The sequence below is a fragment of the Astatotilapia calliptera genome, chromosome 20 (assembly GCF_900246225.1).
Source record: "Astatotilapia calliptera chromosome 20, fAstCal1.2, whole genome shotgun sequence".
Classification (NCBI taxonomy): domain Eukaryota; kingdom Metazoa; phylum Chordata; class Actinopteri; order Cichliformes; family Cichlidae; genus Astatotilapia; species Astatotilapia calliptera.
This window is the reverse complement of record NC_039321.1, coordinates 28671703-28696492: the sequence shown is the minus strand read 5'-3', so window position 1 is coordinate 28696492 and position 24790 is coordinate 28671703. Positions and strand designations below refer to the sequence as shown.

General features: G+C 40.6%; 2 protein-coding genes across 4 annotated transcripts; one reads left to right on the top strand and one right to left on the bottom strand.

Annotated features, from left to right (window-relative positions):
* The first annotated feature begins 4463 nt into the window (after positions 1-4463).
* On the top strand, positions 4464-13010 carry zgc:153867 (myosin light polypeptide 6). Of its 3 annotated transcripts, XM_026154224.1 has the most exons (7): positions 7636-7702; positions 8106-8133; positions 10203-10346; positions 10449-10622; positions 10839-10916; positions 11407-11441; positions 12515-13010. In XM_026154224.1, the coding sequence occupies exons 1-6, from the start codon at positions 7700-7702 to the stop codon at positions 11433-11435; spliced, it is 456 nt and encodes a 151-aa protein (XP_026010009.1). In that variant the 5' UTR covers positions 7636-7699; the 3' UTR covers positions 11436-11441; positions 12515-13010. The 3 variants fall into 3 exon arrangements, with proteins under 3 accessions (XP_026010011.1, XP_026010009.1, XP_026010010.1); XM_026154226.1 differs by lacking the exons at positions 7636-7702; positions 8106-8133; positions 11407-11441 and adding exons at positions 4464-4649; positions 8383-8410; XM_026154225.1 differs by lacking the exon at positions 11407-11441 and having other exon boundaries at positions 7637-7702.
* A 2599-nt stretch (positions 13011-15609) lies between these two features.
* Positions 15610-24081, bottom strand: c1ql4a (complement component 1, q subcomponent-like 4). The gene is made up of 2 exons (XM_026154748.1): positions 23355-24081; positions 15610-16950 (listed from the first exon to the last, which is right to left on the bottom strand). The coding sequence occupies exons 1-2, from the start codon at positions 23898-23900 to the stop codon at positions 16771-16773; spliced, it is 726 nt and encodes a 241-aa protein (XP_026010533.1). The 5' UTR covers positions 23901-24081; the 3' UTR covers positions 15610-16770.
* Positions 24082-24790: the final 709 nt, after the last annotated feature.

Below are 24790 nucleotides of genomic sequence, written 5' to 3'. Positions count from 1 at the left end.
AGAGCTCAGTTGTAAGTTTTCACACTTTTGCAACTGCGGCCCATTTACATGAACGTCCTACTGCTGACATTCAGCATGGCAGACTGAATAAAGGTGTGTGTGCAGCCATGCTCCACAGAAAAGTGTACGGTTTATTTATCCTGTTGTGTCTGAACATAATTCCATGTTCAACTTGATACCTTTTTTTTCTGGAAAATCCCTTGTTATATCCATATGGTGCCAATAAATTAGAGTCTCCTGGATCACAAAGGGCATTTAGATAAGATCAGGCAGCATTTCATCTCCAAAATATGAGTAGATTGTTTGCAGCTTATTCCTCTTCCTTTGGGCTAATGGATTTGGAAAACATTCCAATCGAGCAGAAATGTGCCTACAGAATGGGAATCAGGCCTGAGGGCAATTCTCACTAAGTGGGGAGAGAGCCATTAAACAAAGGTGCCTGTGGTTTCATATTCAGGATACTTTACAACCTCCGTCCCAGGACATCAACAGTGTTTTTCGTTGTGCTGTTAGAGGGGGCCGAAGGGAGGGAGGGGGGGGGTCCATCTGCCATGCTGCCGGTCCTCTGGGAGATGGGCATATCCCAGGGGTGTTTTGGAGAGAGAGGGTCTGAAAGGATTACACCCAACCACTAATCAACGGCAGTAATCTGTGGGCCCCCAATACAAAATCCCCTTTCGATCCAAACAACAATTTAGGATAGACGATAAAATCTGAGTATACAGACATTCAACTGACATTGAACAACCTGATAAACGTGATGACAAATTCAGGTGATTTTTTAATTGGGAGAATCAACTGCGAAGGTGTGATTGGCAAAGAGCCATAGTGTCTCTGTGATCAGGTGCAAGTGTCCCACAAGTGGCCTAGTCTGAAATCCCAGTGTGACCATTATGCAAATACAGCAACTAGACGAGCCTACAACATAAATTTGTCTAACGGATAAAAGCACTTTTCTAATCAGATCTGGATGCAAAAGGTTTTTCTTTTTCTTATAATACATTTGGTTAAAAAAAGAGAAAAATCAGTTAATAAATCAAAATAATATATATGCATTAGCCATGATATTATGTAATTATTTATACTTCTTCTTCTTCTTTTTTAGATAAAAAAAGGTTTGTATGTCCATTAGAGTGAACTTCTAACAGCCTATTTTATGATGTTATAAGGTGAGCCCTGCAGATCGCTTCTCCTTGAACCTTATCCAAATACTCTGTCACAGCAGGAACCTACAAGGTGCAGCTGCTGAGCTGCTGTCCTGGCAGGTCTCTCCTTCCAGTGAAGAAATAGCAGGGAATCAAGTTGCCACTAGTTTCATTGTTCCCTGTCAGTATGGTTTTGATGTCTTGGGCCTGGGTGGGGTCTGGATTTGGTAGTGGTGGGTTTAAATCTCCACAGGACTATAGAAGATGCTGCCTAATGATGGTGCCAGTCCTCCGGGGCATAGGGAACTGGAGCATCCTGGCCTGCATCTCCACTACCTCCTGCAGAATACCCACTGGCTAGGCAGCCTCTAAGCTCCCTCTATCCCCATAGCTTCATTGTTCAGTGGGCCCGGCACTGTCAATATTAAGCCTGGCTAATGTGATCTAGAGGCAGCTGGAGCAGCCCCGATTATTACCATGACACAGGCGACCGAGGGGTGTAATATCATTAAAAATAAATCAGGTGGTGTGGAGATTTGCTGTAGCAGGCGGGGGACTTTGAATGACATTAGGTAGAAGTGCCATAATTTCATTAGTCAATTGGGGCAGCTCAGAGGATCTGTTGAAACATTTCCTTTAAGTTGAAGTAATTGAATCTGCTTTCACAACAATCAACACAAAGTGGAAAATAAAGGAACCGCTGATGGTAGTTTTTTTATTTTATTTAGAAAATTAATTTCATAAGTATACACACCTGCAAAACACAAAAGGACAATATTTCAATTTGCTAATTACAGCATATATGGTTGATAATCTATTTCAAAGCAGATGTATAGGGTATTCTCAGAGTTATTAGCCTCTTGCGGTGGATTATTGTTGGAAATGATGAGGAAAACGTGAAGCCCTGGTAATCTTCTTAAACTATTTGACGCTGAGCTGTCTGCTCGGCAGACTCATCAGCAATCAGCTGGCAAGTGAATGGTCTGCATCCTGAAAGCATTAATAGGATTAACGCTGAAAAATAAACTAATGAATATAAAAAAAAATGTGAATTTAAAAAAATCTGAATATTTCCCTTGTTTATATTTTCTCTTGTTTCGTTTTATTTTGATAATGGGCTGATAATTTTGTTCCTTCGTACCCTAGTTTTGCATGTTCGATCGGCTATTATAAAGCACCAGAAGTGCCGTTGGGCGCACAGCAAGGGTCTTATGTCGCTATTGTTTAGACGCACTGGACACATAAATGATGATTTCAAGGCCTATTGAGCGTGCGATGGATTGTCCCCAAATGTGACTGACTAGCGGAGAGCAAAAACTGTTGGATGAGCGCAAAGAGCGAAACCAGAAGTTGTAAAACATTTCGACACTGACAGCTGAAAGTTCGATAATTTATTATAAAAACTTCACTCATAAAGGTCCATTAAAACGCGTGAGCGGATGTATTGTATTCATTCATCATCATTTAAGGGCAAATGTTTAATGGGGTCGAGTACGTATGGTGCTGTGGTGCAATTGTGACATCTAGTGAAATATTTTGAGAGCGCCTCACGGCTGATGGGTTTGTTCAGTGATTCCCAATGTATGGATTGCGCTCTACTGGTGGGCCGTGAAGGTACTGCAGGGCAGCCGCAGGAGGTCGTTTACATCGGGTTTACTTATTTGTTTCTCAACTGAAATTCTTAATTCTCTCAAGATTGAAATTTTAATTTGAATAGATAGTAGTGTATTACGATAAAAGGCCACATCTTTTACATTTTTATGCAACTTTATTCCGTGGGAAAAACTTATAATGTGCACTTAAATGTGGTGAATCAAATAATAATCATTTGGTTTAATTGTATAAGTAAAATTTTGGGGGGTTGGTTCCAAAAATCAAATCCTAAAATCTTTTTCAAATCAGCTTCCGTAATTTTTTTAAAATGACAATGAAATAGTTTCATTTTAAGAAGAAACTGAACTAATGAAACCACAGATCTCGTTTTGATCCTAAACACACTCATATCTTGTTATTTAGGGGGGGGGGGAACTTAATCTGAAAACAAAGCTGTTGACTGAAAATAAGCCTCAACCAGTAAATCATCAGCAGATGATTAATTGATGAAAACACAGAAAACACAAAGGAAATAAATTAAAACATTTCTGCTTGTGTGATGATCAGAGCTGTGATTAAAGGGTTGTCTTGACTACTGAACATTGTCACATTTCAAACTGGACCATGGTGGTCTGAGGTTTGATGATGGCTTGCTATAACACTTTACTATAGAGGCTTACACATACAGTAGTGCATGTAATATTATAGGAGTTACAACCACAACATCAGAATGTAAAAATAAAGCTACTTCTAGCTGATTCTTTGTCACAAGGGGAAGCAAGTTGTATGTTGCATGTTTGATTTAGGAGTGCTTTTAGATATTCTTTAATGTTATTTTATAGGCAGAGTCTGCACTAGAAAACTGTTTTTGGACACGAGACAAGGTATTTACACTTAAAAATAGATACAACTAAGTGAATATTATTGTGAATTAACCCCAAATGTATATTAAAATGAAAAGATAGAATAAATTTAGCAACCTCGAGTGATCCGTAGCATAAAATTAGAATGAATGTTACAATCTTGGGCAGCACAGCGGTACAATGATACAGCCAGAAGGTGACCTGCCAGCTGGGGCCTTTCTTTGTAAAGTTTACATCTTCTCGCTGTACCTGCGTGAATTTCCTGCAGGAACTTCAGAATCCAAAGACAATGCTGTGGCTGTGAATGTGTGTGTCTTCCTGTGCTGGACCCGTGATACACTGGTGATCTGTCTGGTGTACAGCCTGTCTGGGAGATACTTCAGTACCCCTACAGCCCAATCAATGACTATTCATAGTACCTTATGCACTTGTCAGAATTCACTGAACTATGCATATTCTAGACTCTTGGTTCAGGAAATGTAAGCTTTTTAATGCTTTGCATCTGTTTCTAGGCATTTATAGCACAAACTAGCACCCAATCCTCTCTCTCTTCTCTCCCTCTCACACACACACACACTCTTCTGACCCAAATAAATGAAGTCAGAGGAGGATGGTGATTTCTATATTTGGCCCTTCTTTATTTTACACCCTCACTTTCATCTCCACTCCTCCTACGCTTTGCTTCACTAATTCACCTCTGCCTCATCCACCTGCCAGTCCCTGAGCATCATCAGCATCATAAATCTGATCTCCTCCCCCCTCTCCTCAACAGGATACACCCAACTTACTTCATAGCTTGAAATTTTTTCTCTCAGCGCCATACTGGCTGCTAGTGCAGAGATCTGACACTCAGTGTAACTCTACCAGGACATCAGGAATGTCTCCAAAAAGAGAACCCTCCATTAAGAAGTCTCCCTCATCAGTGACCCAACCCAGACTCGGTCCTCCGTATCCCTGCATGCCTTCAGCTCCTGCAACTCCAAAACCGGAGCAAAAGCCTAGGATGCTCCGTCCCTCTGATTCACCTTTTGATCCCAGTACTTTGGAGGTGAGTGGGTCGTCTGCAGTACATATTTTTGTAACAGAGCTTATGTGGGGCATTCATAAAGTATGACTAAAGTATGAGTCGCATCTAGCCAGTCTAGTTTTACACCCAGTATGTCATTAATGCCTCTTAGAAAACAGATTAAAGCTCAGTGAAAGATACATAATAGTGGTCTCTTATGAAATTTATTCCAAATAATATCTCTAATTATTTGCAAAGTAGCTTCTTTTAATTGTGCAGCTAATTAAAAAGACCAAGAGAGAATCTAAGTTAATCAAAGAAATGGGACAGTAACAGCACCACTGGTTGTCAGTCAGTGAGTGGCCCCCTTAGAGACAGTTTCCTGTCACAGCATGTGCTATTTCTGTCATCAGAAGGATCATTCAAATTCGTTGCCTGTATCTCAAAACCCACACAAGAGTGATTTCTACAAAAAGAAAGTTAAGACCATTGAAATTCAAAGTGAGCAAACTCTTATTTTTTTTCTAGATAAAGTAATGAGATTAAAACAAAAGAATAGACCTTCTCATACTTCTCTGATGTTTTGCAGTTATTGTATCCAAAGATCTTTAAACATTTACTTCATAGCTTACCCTCAAAAGTTAAATAAGGCAATAAGTTCTTCTGTCAAAAGATCATGAGATCATTTAGAAAGTGACATTATTTTACTTTGCATTAATTTCATTGTTCACAATTATCTGCATCCACTATTCTGGCACAGTGGCATACACTCACTGAGCACTTTATTGATTTATTATTTGCTAATGTGTAATCAGCAAGCACATGGCAGCAACTAAAGGCATTTAGGCTTATAGACATCGTCAGCACAACCTGCTGAATTTCAAGGTGATTAGTATTAGTATATAGACTTTTAATGTGCTTTGAGGCAATAGGATGGCAAGACTGGTTGTTACCCAAACCTTTGTTACAACCGAGGCATGTAGAACAGCATCTCTGAATGCAAAAGCTATGGAACCCTGACGTAGATCACCACAGCAGCAGAAGACCGCACCGAGGGCCACTCCTACCAGAGAAGAACAGGGAACTGAGGTTACCATTCACACAGGCTCACCAACATTGGATAACACAAGATTGGAAAAACTACACCTGGTATGATGAGTCTTGATTTCTGCCTCAACATTTGAACAGTAAGGGTCAGAATAACGTGAAAGCACTGATCCGTCCTGCTTTGTAGCAACAGTTCAGGCTGCTGGTGGTGGTGGTATAATGGTGTGGGGGATATTTTCTTGGCAATCTGGATCCCACAGCCTACCTGAGTATTACAGATGATCATGCCTTTATTTAGGGTATCCATCTTCTGATGGCTGATTCCAACAGAATAACACACTATATCACAAAGCTCAGAACATCTCAGACAGTGATGACATGACATGGCAGTGAGTTTACTGCACTCAAATGGCCTCCACTGTCACCAGATATCATTCTAACAGAGTACCTTTGGTAAGTAGCAAAATGGAAAATTTGCATCATGGATGTGAAGCTGATAAATTTCCAGCAAATGCCTGCTGACGTGTCAAAATGAGGAATGTTTCCAGCACATTTCTGAATTTATGTCACAAAGAATTAAGGCTGCTCTGAAGAAAAAGGAGGGTCTAACCCAGGACTTGTAAGATGTATCAAATAAAGCGGCCAGTGAGTGTATACCAGCTGCAGTGTGTGTTTAACACTACACTTTAACTGTCAGCTGTAAAATACCCAGCCACCAGTTGTGTCCTTCTGGCATTACAAGATTAATGTTAAAAAGGTTTGCATGTGTTAAACAAATATAAACCAGTATTGCAGCAGGATGTTTGAATACTTTTGAATGTCATTGCTTTATGGGGATTTTAGTCCTTTCAGGGGCGCGCTGATATAAAAACCTCAGTGGATATAGGAATTTAGTTAACCTCGACCACTTGTTAAAAACATTTGAATCAAAATCATGTGGGCTTGTAATGTTAAAAGGTTAAAAGCAGGAATAGGCAATCATTCTTAATTTAAAAAATGTATTTATATGTGCAGTAATATAGCTTAGCTTGGTTTGTGCCCCAGCTTTTGCTGCCATCCTCATATGCTTTAAGTGTTGCCACTGCATGCACTGTTTTATAGAGTGAGACTGCCCCATTTAGCTGGTGAGGATATGTGGGCCATGTTAAGTTACCCACTTCACAGACATGACAAGAAGCCTGGCCGCCATCTAGGAAATAAAAAAAGGTCTTTGGCCTATAAAGTGATATGACATCAGTCCATGATCTTACTATACTCAAAAAATCCATCTTTCCTGGATGGCCAGACACCCACAACACTAATGCAGGTCCCTTAGCTCAATCACGCAAGTGTTTTTTTGTTATATAACATCCTTAAAATAATTTCTTTTAAAAGGGGTCTAGTGGCTCATTGATTAATGATCAACTTAAATAATTAACTCCTTTAAGTTTAATCTCAGTCAAAAATTCATTTCCAATTCTATGCTCATGCAAGATGTTGATCCTGTAAAAATTTGCAGAGTAGATAGCTGAAACAAGGTTTGTCCAACTTCACAGTGCATGCGGGACAGAGGGCTTGCCACAAAATATGGCTTGAAGAAAATGTGGCTTAAACACAGCCTGCAAACCCAGCAGCAGACATCATTACATCATTACATCATCACAATAGCATCATTCTTCCTAATCTGAAAATCAAATTTAAAAAAAAATCTATATTTTAATTAATGGACATTTGTGAATAACGTTACCATAACCATAAAGGAAAGGACAGGCCGACCATCATAATCCACTTTTAGCCTAAAATCAGGTTTAAGGCCTAAGCCGTTTATTCCATTTACTTGTCACCTTAATCATAAAACGAAGGCTCCATATCCATGTATTGTAAATCACATACCATACCTTCAGCTTTGTTTCTATATATGGAGCGCGGCAGCTGCCGAGACGTCAGTTCCTGCGTCCTGTGCGTGATGACGTACGCCTGCTTGGTTTTTCTCACCCCACCTTCCACTCGACCCGTCACATTCTTTGGTTTGCCGTCGTCTCGGACACACCTTAGCCGACACAGCCATGGTGGGTTTTTTCCCCTCATTCACATCTTAGCATTACCGCAGTTGTTATGCAGTTAGATATTATTTTCAGTCTTTTAACAAAATGGCCGAACTTTGCAGAGATGTTAAGATGAACTTGAATATCCGAATTGGACCGCTGGGCGCAAGCGGAAGTGCAACTTTAGATAAGCTAGCACTAGCTTGAATGGCGGATAAAGTTAACAATTATACGACTTGTCGACTAATGTAATGACTGGGTTTAGGTTAAGCATTAGTGAATGTGGTAACGGTGGGAAATGTTATCTGCAAGTTCAGGCAATCTAAATAACTGTAAAGTATTTCACAGATCCTTTGATGTAAACGCGAGCGAGCTTTGCACAGCTTTAAGGAACCATTTTCATGTAGCCTAATTTCTTTTTAAACAGTCTGACTTCTCAGAAGATCAAATCCTCGGTGAGTCTTGCTTTTGTGTTGTGGCATGTCCATCGTATTTCTCCTGTTTGGTGTTCTTTCACTCGTGCTTTTTCCAGATGACACTTTGCCCTGTACCTCCACTATCATCCTGCTCTAAGTCCTCCGTCCGCCACAGCAGCAGTAGCAGTCGTGGCCTTAGACCTAAGTTTTCCTTCTGTTTCTCCTTTTTTATATTTTCGTACCGTTTCATCACTTTTTTTCCACTTGCAACTGCTTGTCCTTTTCCAGATTGAATTTAACCTGGATCAGATTCATGGTAAGTCATTGTAAAGGGGACGCCTTACACTAAACTGATGGCCATCTCGGAGTGTTTTAGGGTGTGATCTGCATGTCGGTTGTGGAGCCAAGTCTGTCGTAAATGTGTACGATAGCCGCTTTGCACTGGTGTTTGGTACGTCAAAGTCAGCCATAGTTGCACATAATGTTGTACTACTCACCGGCCTTGATGTGTGTTGCAGTTTTATTTTGGTTTATTTTATTTTGAAAGAAGTTTTGAAAAGCCAATCATGGCCAGAGTCCATATTTGCTCTCACAAGTCTTGTTCTGTTAGAGCGCAGGCTTTCCCGCTTTTGTCAGTGTACCATAAACTTTGCCTGCTATCTTCCAAATAGCTCATCTCCACTCTGCCCATTTTTGGTGCTGGATAAAGTGGTGGATGGGTTTTGTCCTAGGGCTGGTTTGTTTAATCATAGCTGACATAATAGGCCAGAGCTACTCTCACTCTCCTCCTCCTTCTCTCCACTCCTCTAATAACCAAATATGGTGCTGGGAAAAGTGCTCGCAGGCGAGAAAGGAAGAGAGACATTCCTCAGAACAGGGGAAAAAAAAACTACACAACAGTGCCTACGCCTTTTTTTTTTGTTTGTTTGTTTTGGGGGGGGGGGGACTTTTTTTTTTTTCTATAACATTAGAAACTGCCTGCTGTTGTGTAATCATGCTCCGTGTCTCCCTGATTGCTGGAGCTTAGGCAAGCATTTATTTCACTGTTTGACACTAGAATGGCTGATTTTTAGATCATTGACAGTTGATAAAGCTGACTCCACTTGAGCAGCAACAAAGATGCTCAATACTTTTTAATGTAAAGGCTTAAGAAGGTTTAGATGCCTCAGAGGTTTATTAACTGTTCATTAGTAGTATACAATATTAATATGTGGAGTTGCCAAACAGTGATGGTGTTAAATGAAGCTCCTCCGGTCATTGGCAAGAAAATGCTACCTCCAAGACTATTGTGCTAGATGGCCTTTTGTGTCTGATCAAAGCTAAAAGGGTGTCCAAAAGTTATTAGAGGTTGTTAGAGGTGATACTAGATCAGCATGAAGCTTAACTGAAACTGTTATTCGATTAACATTTTTGCAGCGGTTGGCTGAATTGAGTTTTTGTTGCATTTGTTTTCTAGTAAAATTACTAAGCACGTCACTGCCTGTTAGAGAGATTTGCCTGCTTTTGATGCCTTGTATTAATACAGGTTTGAGTCTTTTTAACCTTTGTTTAAGAATGAACACAACTTGTGAAATAGTTTAGGTGGGAAATGCACAAACCCTTAACATGCAGGCATTAACTGCAGTAAATCGACTGTAACTGTAGTAAAGAGTTTTTGAGGAAGTGATGGTTGCAGTATCATCAGATGGTGTGCAGATGGTGTTTTGTTTTTTTGTTGTTTGTTTGTTTTTGTTTTTAACTTTGCACCACACTTTACCAAAGATTCATTTGTGTAAAGTGTAAGTTTTCGCAATATGATCAGTTATCTTAGCGAGACTGGCTAACATTTTCATGCGTTGAGTGTCATACAAAAGCTGGGCAGGTTTGTCAGTTCGGTGCTTTGCATCCTGTCTGTTTTGCCAGATAACTTGTAAGTTTATAATTTAGTCTTAATCAGGATCTTTCTTTAGTCTGCTTGTTCTCTTGTTCTTTTCCAATCCGTTGCTTTTCTGCTTTCATTTCCAGTTCATTTCCTATCTCTTTATCATTTCTGCTCATACTCATGAACATCTCGTCTTAAATAATTCATGTTCATACTTTAATTTATCACGTGTCTGTGTGTCCTGCAGAGTTTAAGGAGGCATTCCTGCTGTTCGACAGGACAGGAGATGGGAAGATCAGCTACAGCCAGTGTGGAGATGTCATGCGGGCCCTGGGGCAAAATCCGGTTAACGCCGAGGTGCTCAAAGTCCTGGGCAACCCCAAGTCTGAGGGTGAGGGAACAAGATTGAACGTACTGGGTGTTACATACAGCAGTGACAAAAGGGAATCTTCTCTGACACAGGCCTGCCTTATTTATTTTTACTTTTTTGCAGAGATGAACACCAAAATGCTCGACTTCGAGCAGTTCCTGCCCATGTTCCAGGCCATTGCTAAGAATAAAGATCAGGGGACGATGGAGGATTTCGTGGAGGGACTCCGTGTCTTTGACAAGGAGGGCAACGGCACAGTAATGGGAGCAGAACTACGTCATGTCCTCACCACGTTAGGCAAGCTATATTGTTATCATTTCTTAATAGCTATTCAAATGGAAATGTAGGACTCTGTTGGGATCACACTACTTACATTGATTTCAAGTTCCAGAAGCGTATTGTTCCTGAAATTGGTATACAAATTGATATCCAGGGAATTGCAAATGTATTTTTATCTTTCCAACATTTTAATTTGTAAGTTTTAAATTACTTCTGTTATGTTCCATTTATCAGGTGAGAAAATGACAGAGGAGGAAGTAGAGACGCTCTTGGCAGGACACGAAGATGCAAATGGGTGCATCAATTACGAAGGTGAGAGCTGATGATATAAAAGGTCAAGATGGGATGCTGGCTACAATTAAGCTAATGCAACAGGATGACATCATCTCAACTCATCTCAAAATTCATGCATGGCATTCATTGTGTGTAGGCTATGCTGACTTCAGTTATTGTGCATTTTCTGAAAAGTCAATTGAATGTAGCTTAAAGTTATGTATGTGTGAGTTTGGCGTCCATTTCACTGAGCCTTTTGAAAGGGGTAAAAGTAAAGTGTCACATAGACATAAATGTGCTATTAAACATATCAAGTGTTCATATGGATCTGAAGGAATGCAAACGTTCCTGTGCTTCAGCGTAAACGTAACCCTGCAAAATTCCTTCCTGTGACCCTTCAGGGGGCTCCGTATCATTCATGTTGGCGTCTTCTAATACCTGTTCTTACCTCTTCTGTTTAATGGACTTCTGTAAGAGGCTCTGTTTAAATGTCAGCGTCTGACAGTGTGTTAATGTTCTTCTTCCACAGCGTTTGTTCGTCACATCATGTCAGGCTGAGGGCCGGTACGGGCATTGTATACCATTGGATAGCACCTCCAGGCTTTCCTGCTTTTAGTTTCCAGATAATCCAGCTGCATTAGGCCATCCTAACGCTAGTCAGCTTTAGTTGCGCTGTTTGTATTGGTAAATTGGGACAGTGCGCTGTTGCTAAGTAGATTTGACCCATAGATGTATGTGGGAAAGCCTGGTGGTCTTCCTCGTTTCTACTTGAGGCTCTGACCCATGTGTAGCCTCCTGCTCTTCTGTCCCTCTCTCTCCTGCAGCCCTCTGTCTTGGCCCCTGGCCTGCAGCATGGCCCTCTGCATGTGTCTATGACTCCCCCCTATATTTATGGGGATATGGTGGACACACAGGGAAGAGACTGGTCTCATTCAGGAAAAGCCCGGTGGCCATGAAGCGAAGGCATTCGAACTGACTGGTGTGGTGGTGTGGTTATGTTGCAGCTCTTCTAATCTCGTTTGCATGTCACTGGTGCTATTAAACAGGCCTTTACTATACTGGTGTCAGAGGTACTGGTCTTTTCACAGATGCAACACACATATAAGATGTACCTTTTCAGATAGTCATGTTTTACATTTTTAGATGGTATAGTCACCAGCTTTGGGAGAGTGGACCAGTCCCTTTTTCTACTAACAAGAGAATCGCAATGAGTCGCTCCTGTGCTGACTGTTTCTTTCCTCTGTATTACTGGAAACTGAATTTGTAGCTGGCCGTCTCTCAACTGGACTGTAGCTCCCTTGACCTTCTTCGCTTTTCTCTTCTTCTCAGCTAGAGGAAAGCATACAACGAGGATGGCTTCTCTAACCAGCTCTTTTTGGATCTTAGATTGCCAGTTGCTTTGGCTCAATAGGAGGTTGAGGTGATTTCACCTCTTTCTCTCATCCCTGCCTCTTCAACCCTTTTGCTCTGGGCGAGCAGAATGTGGAGAGATCTGCCTCCAAATGCAGCATCTCCCACCCAGGCTCAGCAAAGCCGGATGAGGAGGGGACATTACCTCCACATGCTGTAGTTGGAGGGGGTCTCTATAAAAACTGATACCATGAAACTCACACTTCTCTTTTATTTCTCCTTTACAGAACTGGTCAGAATGGTTATGAGCGGGTGAAGACGAAGAGCAACCCACTTTTTTCTCTTTTTTTTTTTTCATGTACCCCCTTTTTCCATTTAGCTTCTTTCCATGAGTTATTACTCCATCTTTAATTTAAGAAGTGCCTTTACATTCCTCACAAAAGATCCAGGTTTTGCTTCCAGGCCTTTTCACCTGTGTGACCAACTTTTATTCATTTTGGTTTATATTACCTGCAGCAGCATTTCATCATGTAAGAAAACATAAATCATTATGCAATAACTTCTGATTATTATAATTTTTTTAGATAAGACCTTTAAAATACATATACTGTCACCAACCTGCTGTGTCATTGCTAAGACTTGCTACGGCTGAATAAAAGTGTTTCTGACTGTACGGTAAACCAGTGTATTTAAAGCCATACTAAGGCAGAAAAAAAGTTTTCTGTGTTTAGAATTCAAACAGATTTTGTTGCTGCATTTAAATAAATGTTTTCTGAGAACCCATGTGGTTGTTTTGTTTGATTTAGTATGATACAGTGAAAGATATTTTGCTGTATTGATCTTCTTTATTTGTGGGGGGGTTTCTGCTGACACAAGAGGGCAGTATTACTGCTGATATCTGTCTTGCTTGAGCCTTCAGTGCAGAAAGCTGCTCTATTCTGCTCCCTTATTCACATGGGGGCACCACAGCGTATAGCTGCACACATTCAATTTTGATTTTTACACCAGATGCCCTTCCTGGTGCAATCCCCAAGGGATTTTTGTATCCCAGAATCGAACCAATGATCTTTCACTTCTTAAGCAAATGTGTAAACAACTACACTTGCATTGGTTGACTGTCAGAATTTACGGTTTATACCAAAGACATGCCTTCAAAAGCCCTTTTTGCTGACTTGAGCCAAATTAGAATTATTGTACAGGAGTTTGTTTCCGGTGACACTAGTTTCTAATGTAGGATCTCATCTGTTTGCAGCAGCTGTTTAGAAACATTAAAAGTTTTGTTTTTTATATTTCTTCTGGCCATGCTGTAAATTTTCAGAGAAATGAGGAAATGACAAAGCACAGACATGAGCAGTAGAGGGCTGTTTGGTGGCTTCCTGACCTTTTCTTCACTTTCCTCACAAGCAGCCACAACTATTTCCCCTCATTAAACACTACAGCTATTGGAGTGTGGAGCTCGTGTGTGTGGGGTAAGGTTCAGGAGGGTGTCATAGTCCAGTGCTGAATAGGTTGTCCACTAATTACTCGGTGTGTGTGTATGTGTGTGGTCGATGGAAGTCAAGGCTATTGATTATTTTAATCCTCCTATTTGTGAGTCTGTGATCCTCGTGGCTCTGCATTCGACAGGGGAATCACTAATGGGCCTCAGCACAGCCTGTCTCAGACCTCTCCCCGTCCAATTAACTTTCAACTGGAATCTGCCAGGAGAGAGAGCCGGGGGCTGGGCCCAGGCGCGGTGCGGCTACATCCTCCTTTTTCTGCTCAGGAGCAACAGATTCACCAAATCCTTTACGTCTAGACTGTCTTCAGCTCTCTACTGTAATTAGATACTTCACTTTCAGCCAGTGATCTAAGAAAAATTCAAGATGCGTTCTCTTCAACATGGAGATGATGTCTCCTTCTTACTGGTTTAAAAAGTGATGAAGTGCCTACGGTACTCTAAAAAGCTACTGGTCCTGAATGTGGGGAAATTATTCACAGAAACAAGATTTGGGAATTTGTGTGCAAACTTTATTTTTACAGCACATTTGGGCCTTCTTGTGAACTTTAAAAACATTTTGTGCAATGCACCAATAATTATGCATCATCTGAAATATTGCCCACCTTTTTTAATCTTGATCATTTCATGTGTAATATCAGACTTTATTGATTATTAATAAACATAAAGGTGGTTAGTAGTTTGCACAGATTTTTGTGGTGAAATTAAAAGCTACTGATCCACTTAGATAACTTTTAAAAAAGCCCTGGAATCCCAATTACTTTAATTCTTTATGTGATTAAAAAGAGATCGCATATTCTTTTTAATATGATTTTGGTGCTTGTAGGTAAGAAAAAACACCAGGGCTGAGATTTTCAGTCTTTCAATCAATAGACAGAAAATTCCAAAACTAATCACTCGAGTAATTTCTGAGGCAAAAATGCACTAGTTCCAGCTTTTCAAATTTGAGCGTGCATTGCTGCTGGACAAAAATAAGACATGAAATGATGCGTCTTTAGGAAATTTCGATGGGTTTCAATGTTTGTTTTCTTGGGTTGAGAATATAAACAGTAATGAAAATAACCGTGAGTTTGATTTATCAAATATTTGAGGTGAATGAGTGAGGGAATTTGGTAAACATGTTTACAATAGCATTGTACCTTAATTATAACTAATGTGTCCTGATATTTCATGATAGTCTCACATAAAGAGACCAAAGGGTATAAGTGTGTGGGACTGGCATTGCTTATTTTGCATGGACTCAAATATTGTTTGCATAATAAAATTATCATCTTCCTTACAGAGACAAAAATCTAGTGTCCAAAATGTAAATAATTAAGTTTTACACTTAAAGGTTAAGGTTTGGGTTAGGTGAGGAACAGAGTGTCTGTGTGAGAGAGTGAGATTTGGAGGGAGGAAGGGAAAGAGAGAACGAAAGAGCCGAGTATGACATCCATAAAATCACTGAGCTGCAAGAAGTAAATTCAGATTTCAGCCAATATTTGCAAAGACAACAGTTGTATATTTTCGTTAATGGTGAGCTTTGTGTCAAAAGCATAATAGATAATTGTCAAGACCAGTTTGGATTGTTTGCACAGCTGATTCTACATTTAAATGTATACATTACCTGCATGTAGTGGAGCCTTTTATAAGCTGAGGTCAATATTGTCAAATATTTGTTTGTGTCTTAGTGTCTTAACATATATTGGAAATCCACACTGAAGCAGGCTGCCATTTCGATTTTGACTATAGGTCCACGGAGTCATGTCATCTACTCAATTCAAGTCAGTCCAGCTGGTCAATTCAAATAAAAATAAAAAGGTCGTGTGCGTGTTTATGAGTGTAGGTGCCTATATTTAGCACTGACCTTCACCATGCCAAAACAACATGCAAGAACACAGAAAGTGTAGGTATAGATATTTTTAATAGCAACTGTCAACTCAAATGTTTCAATATACTTCATAGCCCATCCCAAAATGACTCTTTTACATATGGTGATTCTTTGACAAGGTATCTCAGACATGGCAGTGTAATTCTAGTAAGGTGTGAAATGTACAACATTTAATGAAAATAAAACACTAGACTTGTCAATGTTTCACCTCCCCAGTATCTTACATGATTTATATATCCACTCACACATATTAACATGCCCACGTACTCACATACACGCACGTGCTCTCAAACACACACAATATAATGCACTTGGCAATTAAAATTTCAGTACACAAAAGTGCCATCGATGAAATGCATTGTGATATGTTTCCTTGCAATGTTCAGATGCTTTCTTTTGTCCTGCCAAGTGACATTCGGCGCCATAATCAAAAGAGAAGAGAGGAGTCAAACATCTGTTTATTCAAATGGCCTCGCTTTAATCAGTATCGTCCCAATGCTCGCTGAATCACAACAGGGATTTAATTCATTTCAATTGGTGTAATTCACTTTGAAGCTTAGAGGAAAGTATTTTACAATGATGAGTTGCAAAATGTATCCAGGCCATTCAAACAGATTGTTGGAAAGCGGAGCAGAAATGTGTAAATAAATACTGTGCAGGTAAAGATTGGAACACGTTTGTCTCAGCTTTGTTAATTAATGGCACCCTTAACACCATCATTGCAGCACGACAGCCAGACTTATGCTCTTTCATTTATTCTAGTTTGCACAGTGTCATTTAATATATAATACATTACAATTCTTTAGATATTTTAGAGCCACAATGTAGAATTTGAATTTGCACCTATACTGTACATATTCTGAAATTCATATTTGTATTCAAAGGGCACCAATAAAGGACTATTGGCACAGATTGACTTTATTCCATTTTTCTCTGATTTTCATTTATTCCTTTGTTGTACGCTGCAATTTCAAAATGTCTTTATGCAGATATGTATGAGTGTGTGTGTGCTTGCTTGTATTCATCTATGTGCATATTTTTGTGTGTGCACTGCATTTCTGTGTTTGTGCATTAATTTGCATATGTATATGTCTGTGTAAGTGTCAGTGTGTCTATATGTATGTTGGTGTTTTGTTTTATTTTTTTTTATTGTTCGCACTCTGCGGGGATTAAATTCAGTCTGGGTAGATGAGGAAGCCGGAGAAGGTGCTGTACTTATTTGTGTTTCCTCCGTGGACCTTCCCTCCGTCCAGCTGCACACACACCTCATCACCTACGTCCAAATGCAGGATCACACTGTTGGAGGCATAGTCGTAATTCTGATCAGCATCCTGAGCAATGGCGCTTGCTCTTACCTGTCACCGACAGAGGACATACACATTGACAATTAGAACACGGACAAAACTGCACAAACAGCTGCCTCATAGTCAGCGAGAGCTCCTTGTAGCAAAAAGTGTCATGCATCAGTCTCCACATTCATCACATTATGCTTATTTTTAAAACTGTATTCTTTAAAAAATATTCATTTATTTTAGGATGGGTTGTAACTCATTATTACAGCCTATACCTCAGAGTTACCTCCATCAATGATGCTGCTTAAACACATGGATGGGACACTGACCTGTAACCTCAGAGGTGAACACAGCTACTATGTCTTTTATTGATCAGCTGCTCGTGGGACTTGAGGGCAAAATGCTGAGTGATGGAGAGCTGCATGGTGGTGGAGACAAGCGGACTAACTGGAGACAACGTTTTGTCTATGGGGAAAGTGGTTCAGCCGAGAAACAGCATCACTATCCACATCATCTATTGACCTGTTGCTTATGATGCTGGACCAGCTCAATATGCATGATATTGAGTGGCTATGCTTAAGCTAGACAGTTTCACATTTGCATGCTGTGCTTGAGTTTGGTATTATTGAGCAGGCAGCAGTGGATCTTTACTTGTTTGTTAACACATTTAATTGGATTTGCTGTGTGTGGACAAATACACATGCCTAGATTGAGTTACTGCTGTACAAGAAATAGGATTTGTATTAAGTGTGTTATTTAAACTTGCATATACATGTAAGGGGGGCAGATAGTAAGTATATACCTTGCAATATGAATAATCTTCAGGCAATCCAGAGTTTAATTTAAACAATATTAAAGCGGTTTCAGTGTTTAAAAATGCACAGAACATCAGCACTCCTTAAAAAAATAAAATAAAAAAGAAAGAAAGCCCTCTAAGTAGGATGTATCAATAATTCTGTTGTAGCGGCTCCAATCATCAGACACATGTCAGCCATCAGTGGCCTTATGTCTGGCTCAGTGTCCATCTACAGTGGGAGCACTCAATCTATGTCAGCAGCCAGACAAGCCACGCACATATCCATGACAGCCACAGAATATGATCTGCAACTCAACTACCATCATGTCATTCCCGTCACCGGTGCCTCTTTCTCCCCAATGAGCATGCATCAATTCGAAAACAGTCAATCGCAGAGCAACACGGCTCGAATTACTGTAACTGAAAAAATATGCTTGTTTCCCACTGCACCAATCTGTTTTTCCCTTAACTGAACATGCTGTTAACCATCTGTCCAGCCTGGAGTTGGATTGTATTGCGGGAATAATATCTGTAGGTGGTCCTAAATGAGACGATACTGCATGTTGGTGACCAGTTGTTAAGCATGGCCCTGTCCGTTCTAAACCAGATTGATTAAGGAGCTGAGAAGTCAGTCTCTGGGGGCTCGCAGCATAAAAGACACTCAGTAAAACTAACCACAGCTATTGTTAGGCTACTCCAACAGTCTTGTTTCATTACATTAGATGCCCTGATGGAATACAGGTATATTCTCCAGTCCACCAAGGAATGCTTCATATATAGTATGTGGTTTATTGGGGTATTTTTACATTAAGATGACCTAAAAAGACTTTTATCTGAAAAGCTTGTTCTCACTGTTTTAGATCTATTCATATTTCTTAGCATGTGTTATTTAAAAAAGATGCATTTCAACACTTTGTTTCTTTTCATTTAATTCCTTTCATTTAAGCAGCTAGCCTGCTCCTATAATGTTTGCATTTTCCTAAATCTGTGAAAGATTATCTCAAAAAGACCTAATAACCAACCAACTGCATGCTTCTCGTAAAGCTAACTGAGTCTTACATTCTTTAAATTATTATCTGTCCATGTTAGTGCTATCTTCTCTATATTCAAAGCAATATCAACAAAAGCAACTTTTCTCACATGTATTTTTCATCATCACCAGTTGATTCACATTTAAATGCCTAAAAAGAAAAACATTTACATCATTTAGAAAATGTATATTAGGCATTTAGCAAATAACAAATACAATTTTTGTTAAGATTTGACCCGTACTTTTTTTTCTAATTTTAGAGACCCTTGTGCTAACCGGCCTGACCAATTAGTTTAATTAAACATTAGTTGTAATTTACCCTTTCTTAGACCCTCAGAAGACCATCTCTCAAACAACAAAACCAATACACTGTCATCCATAAAGGTTATATTGTTCTGCTTGACATGTGTAGTGACAGCCAATAAAACATTTGCATCACTGGCTGCTTCTGACAGTGATGCTGTTGTTGTGACTTCCTATTGATACCAGGGATATGTCATCCAGCTCATTATTTTGGCCAAACAGTGTCATGGAAAGCGATGCGGGGAGTTCTGTTCATCCCTCAGGCCATCTCATATTCTAACGACTTTTATAAAAATAAATTAAAATCTATAAATAAGAATAGCATTGATCACTCAGCAAATATAATTTAAATAGTATATGACATTATGTGAATAGATGCTTCAGCTTGTGTTTCTGTGCTTGAAGGAATAATACAACCCATCCAGTGATGCAGATACCAGACAGAGAGGCATGAGGGAGACGTGGTGGGATTAGGGCAGGAAGCCGGCAGAAGAGATGGATACGGCTGGAGGACACAAACTGATCCTTGTGAAGCAGGCAGCATACAGTGCTGATCCTGGAGTTGGAAGGGTTGTGAGCCGTGAGGCAGGGGCCCCCGGGGCTTGCCTGTGGCTGTCTCTGTCTCTGCCTAGCCCTTTCATTATAGGGCCTCCAGTAAACACGCCTGGGAGCTGAGGGCCACGGGCGAGAAAGAAGGAGGGGGGGTGTAAGGAGCAGCTGCAGTGTCATTTTCTATACAAGTGGAGCCGCAGCACAAAAGACAGGCAAGGATAGACAAAATGAAGGGAGAGTGGAGAAAAACAAGGACCAGAGAGTTGAGGAAGGGGGGCCTAGAGTAACAGACTGATCAAGCGAGGCTATTTTGTGAGACCAGGGAGATGTGGGGGTATATGAAGTCTTGTTTTTATCTGTGGTGCTTTGCTCCACTGGTAATAAAACTGACAGGATTCATTCACTGTGATATACTGACCTCTTAGAGCGGAGACAATAGAAAAGTAGCTGTTAAACTTACCTAAGGGACTCCTGCACATGGCAGGGGTGTTGGGGTGGGGGGCACGATGTTGTGGAAATAGATTATTTATTGAATAGGTTTTCCCTCTCCTCTGGGAGCCCAGGGATTACATGGCGACAAGGGACTTAAGCACTGAACCGTGCCTTAGCTTGCTGTTACCTGCCATTCTGCATTGTAGCCAGTGGTCTGTGGCACCTGTGTGCACTGTGACTTCTTTTAATTATTGTGTTTAATCAGGAGCATATAAGCAGATTTTAAACAAAAATCAGAATTCAGACAGCAAATCTTACTGTGTATCAATGTCTTTCCCTCTTCGCCTCCTTCTGTGGGAGTTAATTCAGGTACCGGTCATTACAGCAAGTGATGACATTTTAACATTACCGTGTGAGATAACTTGACCTTTAACTGAGCTATTAAAAGAGCCTGTGTAAGATGAAAATACAAGGGAGAGATAAAATGAGAGTCGAAGCGGTGTCTATTTGTCTACATTGCATATTGCACCAAGAAAGTTTAATACATAGATATGTACAGAGTGGAGTGTTATAGAATTGTAAATGTGTAGGTGAGCAGCTCGCATATCAGTTAATGAGGGGAAAGGAGAGACATTCAGTGGTGTATTATCATCCTTCACAGCATAAAGCATGCCAACATTAGCAGGGTCTGTACTAATAGCATTTGTTACCAACCTAGAATATTAACTAGAATTTAACTCTTATATTATAGGCAGTGATTTGACGAAGGAGGGATTCAACCCATTTATAAGAGCGCTGTCAACAATGAGAAGGGCTTGTTGACAGTCTTCTGCAGAGCAAGGCTGGATGCATTGAATCGTTAAGTATCTTAATGATATAATAGATATCTAGCATATTTACCAATTTTTATTTCTTGTGTTCAGTGCAAATAATATAAAGGGCAGTTAATCAGCTGGGCAAGAAAAGTGTTAATCAAAATTTCACGTTGTACTTTAGAATTAAACTCTAAGTCGATTACAAACATGGAAGCAGCTGAAGTGTGACCTCCCTCCTTCAATCACAAATCCCTTGGCTCTGAAACGGTGTCATGCTGCAATGATTTGTGAAAGTTAGATTGAGGTGTGTGCAGGTAGGCTTTACAGGGAGGGGATTTATTGAAGGTAATAGGTATTGGATCTATAGGAATCCCATGGAAGCCTCGCCCCAGTCAGCGCATCCTCCTGAGATCATGTCACATGACACACTCGGAGACTCCATGCAGCATGCTAGTTTTAAACATTATCAGTTGAGATAAAAGTGAAGCTATACAACTCGAATGTTTCCAGAAGGCATTTATTGGCATTCTGAATTAATTAATGCACTCATCTTAAAGTGTCTCTAACAAGCATTACATTTGCTCAACTAGTGCATAAACAGAGCTCGCAAGACCTGTTTTTCTCTCTCTCGCTCGCTCTCTCTTTCTCTAGTCGACCTTGATCACTTGTCAAGTCGAGACGTGTTGAGTGGGAGTCCATTGGTCATCATGCCTGATCTCATCCTGGCCTTCACCACCAGCCTCCCAGATGCATCGTCTACCAGCCCACTGTCTCCATACCTCCATTAAGTCATCTATCTTCCTCTGCTCCACCCCTGATCTTGCCATCAACTCACTTGTCTTGTTTTGCTCTCCCTTTTCAGAGTCTTTAAATGGACGTCTCAGCATGTCCCTGCCATGTCCGGTCTCTCGTGTTTCATTCATTCTTGCTGAATCTTTCTGAGATTATTCTCCTGGCCTGGCTGCCGCAACACAACATATAAGGTTATAAATGACCTTACCTGTTAGATAGGTAACAACACAAGTTGAAAGGCAAATTTGTGGCAATGGCAATTCGATCGACTAAAAAACAGAAAAAAAAGAAGAAGAAAAAAAGCAGCAGGCAGAGAAAAATATCCAATAAAGCTTCAGCACCTACGGCAATGGTAAAACAGGCTGTTTGATTCTATAGCCAGGAATGCAACCTGTCAAACACAGTGCCCTTTTAGTAAACCCTAGCCACTGACTGGCCTCAGGCACAATACCCGCCTGCCTCAGGGCTTCAATAACTCCAAACATGATCAGGCATTCTGCAGAATTTCATTTACACTCCATTTCCATCTACAGGCAGCTCTGTTTGGGTAGATCCCTGTTAGGTGAGTGCTCTATTTAACAGAACTGTTTAAAGAGGCCAGCTCACGGGTGTCAAATGGACCTGGGTGAGGTTAAATAATTGAGTTGAGTGAAAAGATAATTAATGGAGAATCAATGAACAAGCTGGGAAGGGGTTAGGAGAGGAAAGTATAGCGGGTGTTCAGGGGATCTCATCTAAGATGTATAAATTATTTAGCAGTCTAAAATGACTTGAATGACAATATGGAGCATTAGGCAGACAGCCTTAAACACATATTCACCTTTGTGGTCTCATGCATATATAACAGTGTATCAAATATCAAACATTGGGTGATGAATTATTTTAAACAATTAATTTTGCATTTTCAAAACCAAGTTTTAATCATCCTGTACTTTAGTACAGCTGCAATGATAAAGTAAACTGTACGCATGAACCAGCACTAAGCCATGTTGACCGACAGTCCTTGATACACTACATGTCTAGAGAGTAAGTTCAGAGCAGAGTGCATTTGCATTCAGAGTCCTTGATGAATGAATGAATGCGTAAAAAGAAACTTGAAGAATGTTTCTTGAATTTGGAGTTCTCTGATAAAATCCCTGTGATTTATCCCACCTCTCCTCTCCCCTCCCCCCGTCAGCCCCTCTGTCTTTAATTAGTGTCTGGGGAATGAAAGAGGGGATGAGTGGACTGTCAATTTTACATTCATTATTTATTTAGCTGAGGTGTAAACTGGCTGGTCCACATTCTGACAGACATTTCTCTTGTGCTCTTTTGCACTTCTGTTTAGGCGATAATCAAGTTCTGTGTATGATACTTACTAATTAGACTGTTCCTTTCGGCGGCAGCGGCTGCATTCTGCCACTTGTCATTTAGCCACAGTACATGTGGGAATGCAAATACCTGTAGCCGCAGTTTTAGACTGTATAGCATGAATTCGCCTTAATGAGGAGAAAGACTGCCGTTTCATTCTTTGGCTGTCATGTTGCCACCTGCTAAGTGGAATGTGCTCTGAATCTGAAGAGCTCAATGTTACAGAGGTGAATATGAGTCAATGGTAAGACGGGATGGTCAGCAGTAAATAAAAAATAAATAAATCTGCTGCATGGTCATGTGTGTGCATACATACAAATACATACTTATACATTCTCTATTTCAGCGTCTTCATGCATGCGCATCCTCACACACACACGCACACACTTGTACTCACCAGTCCGTTCTTCTTCAGGTCTGCCCACATGCTCGTCCCGTCACCACCTCTCATTAGAACATGGTAGGTGAAGAAATAGATGCCAGGCAGTGGGCAGGTGAATTTGCCGGTGCTCGGCTCATAGTAGTTACCAACATTTGTCACCACATCATCAAACTTCAGTATTTCATTGTCTTCGTGTTGCTTTCGTAGCCCTGCGTAAAAGGCAATTTTGGGAGTGTAGAGTGAGGGAGAATAGCCACCGGGGCCTGGACCTTGGGGACCCTGTGGCCCTGGTTTGCCTGGCTCTCCAGGGGGTCCACTTTCTCCTGGAGGCCCAGGAATCCCTGGAGGCCCTCGAAGCCCAGACTTTATCTTCTTTCCAGAGTAATCCTGGGGGGGTGGAGACGCAGCTGTCAGCTCTTGGCCTGGCTGAGACGTGGTGTAGGGATCACATACCATCCTGCAGCTTCCAAGCATTTCATAATGGCTCCCTGCATTTCCAGCATTCCCTCCTTTGGTTGTGTGGACCAGCAAGGGAATGGCAACCAAGAGTATTAGAACCATTGCTACACCTACAGCAGCTCCAATGACGCGTTTCCTGCGGCTGAGCCGTGAAGCGGCCAGCGTCAGGAAGTCCTCTTCCCCCTTGGCTGGAATAGTGCCGGCCAGGATGAAGCCTCTCAGAGAACCAGTATGATTTGCAAAAGAGACAAGGAGGACTTGGGGGTGTGTGGGGGAAACAGCGTATCACTAGAGCAACTATGAATGAGAGGACAAAATGGCAGAGAGCCACGAAGGAAACAACCAAGGGAGAAAATCCAAGAGAAAATTTAAATGTCCAGGGTTCAAAATATTATGACTATATGACTGAAATAATACAAACTTCACACGCCACAGTTTTTAGAGAAGTAAGCACAAGAATCTCGATGTCTCAGATTTGTGGTGACATGGTACAAAAAACACAATTTAATTGATTAAGTCTGCTTTGCCTTTTTCTGACTTCTCCTGGAATCCTAGAGTTCTGTTCAATTTTCAGCATCAAGCAGAAACGGTAGTTGGCAGTGAGATGGTGATTGTGAAACCAGAGCTTAATTAGAAGTATGCTGAAATGAGAGCTGGTGCCAAATTCATCTCACTGAAGAGGGAGTAGAGGTTTGTTTGTTTTGTTGGATGAAGAATAATCTACAGTTTGTGTTTTTAGTTTTTGTTTTTTTCACTGAAAAATCTTCTTTTAAGTCCTCCCTCCAAAGCAGAGGATTTCACTTCATGTGTATATCTCACTTAATGCCATGGCTGAAAGTTTAAAAAAAAAGTTCATCAAAGATCTCTGGCTGACACAATCATCCTATGACCTCCCACTTTTATCTGTTCACATTAAAAAGATGTTTTTCAGGAAACCAAAAGCGATTTTGTTGACTTGGGCGTGCTTTTCAAACGTTCCTCTTCTGGCTATA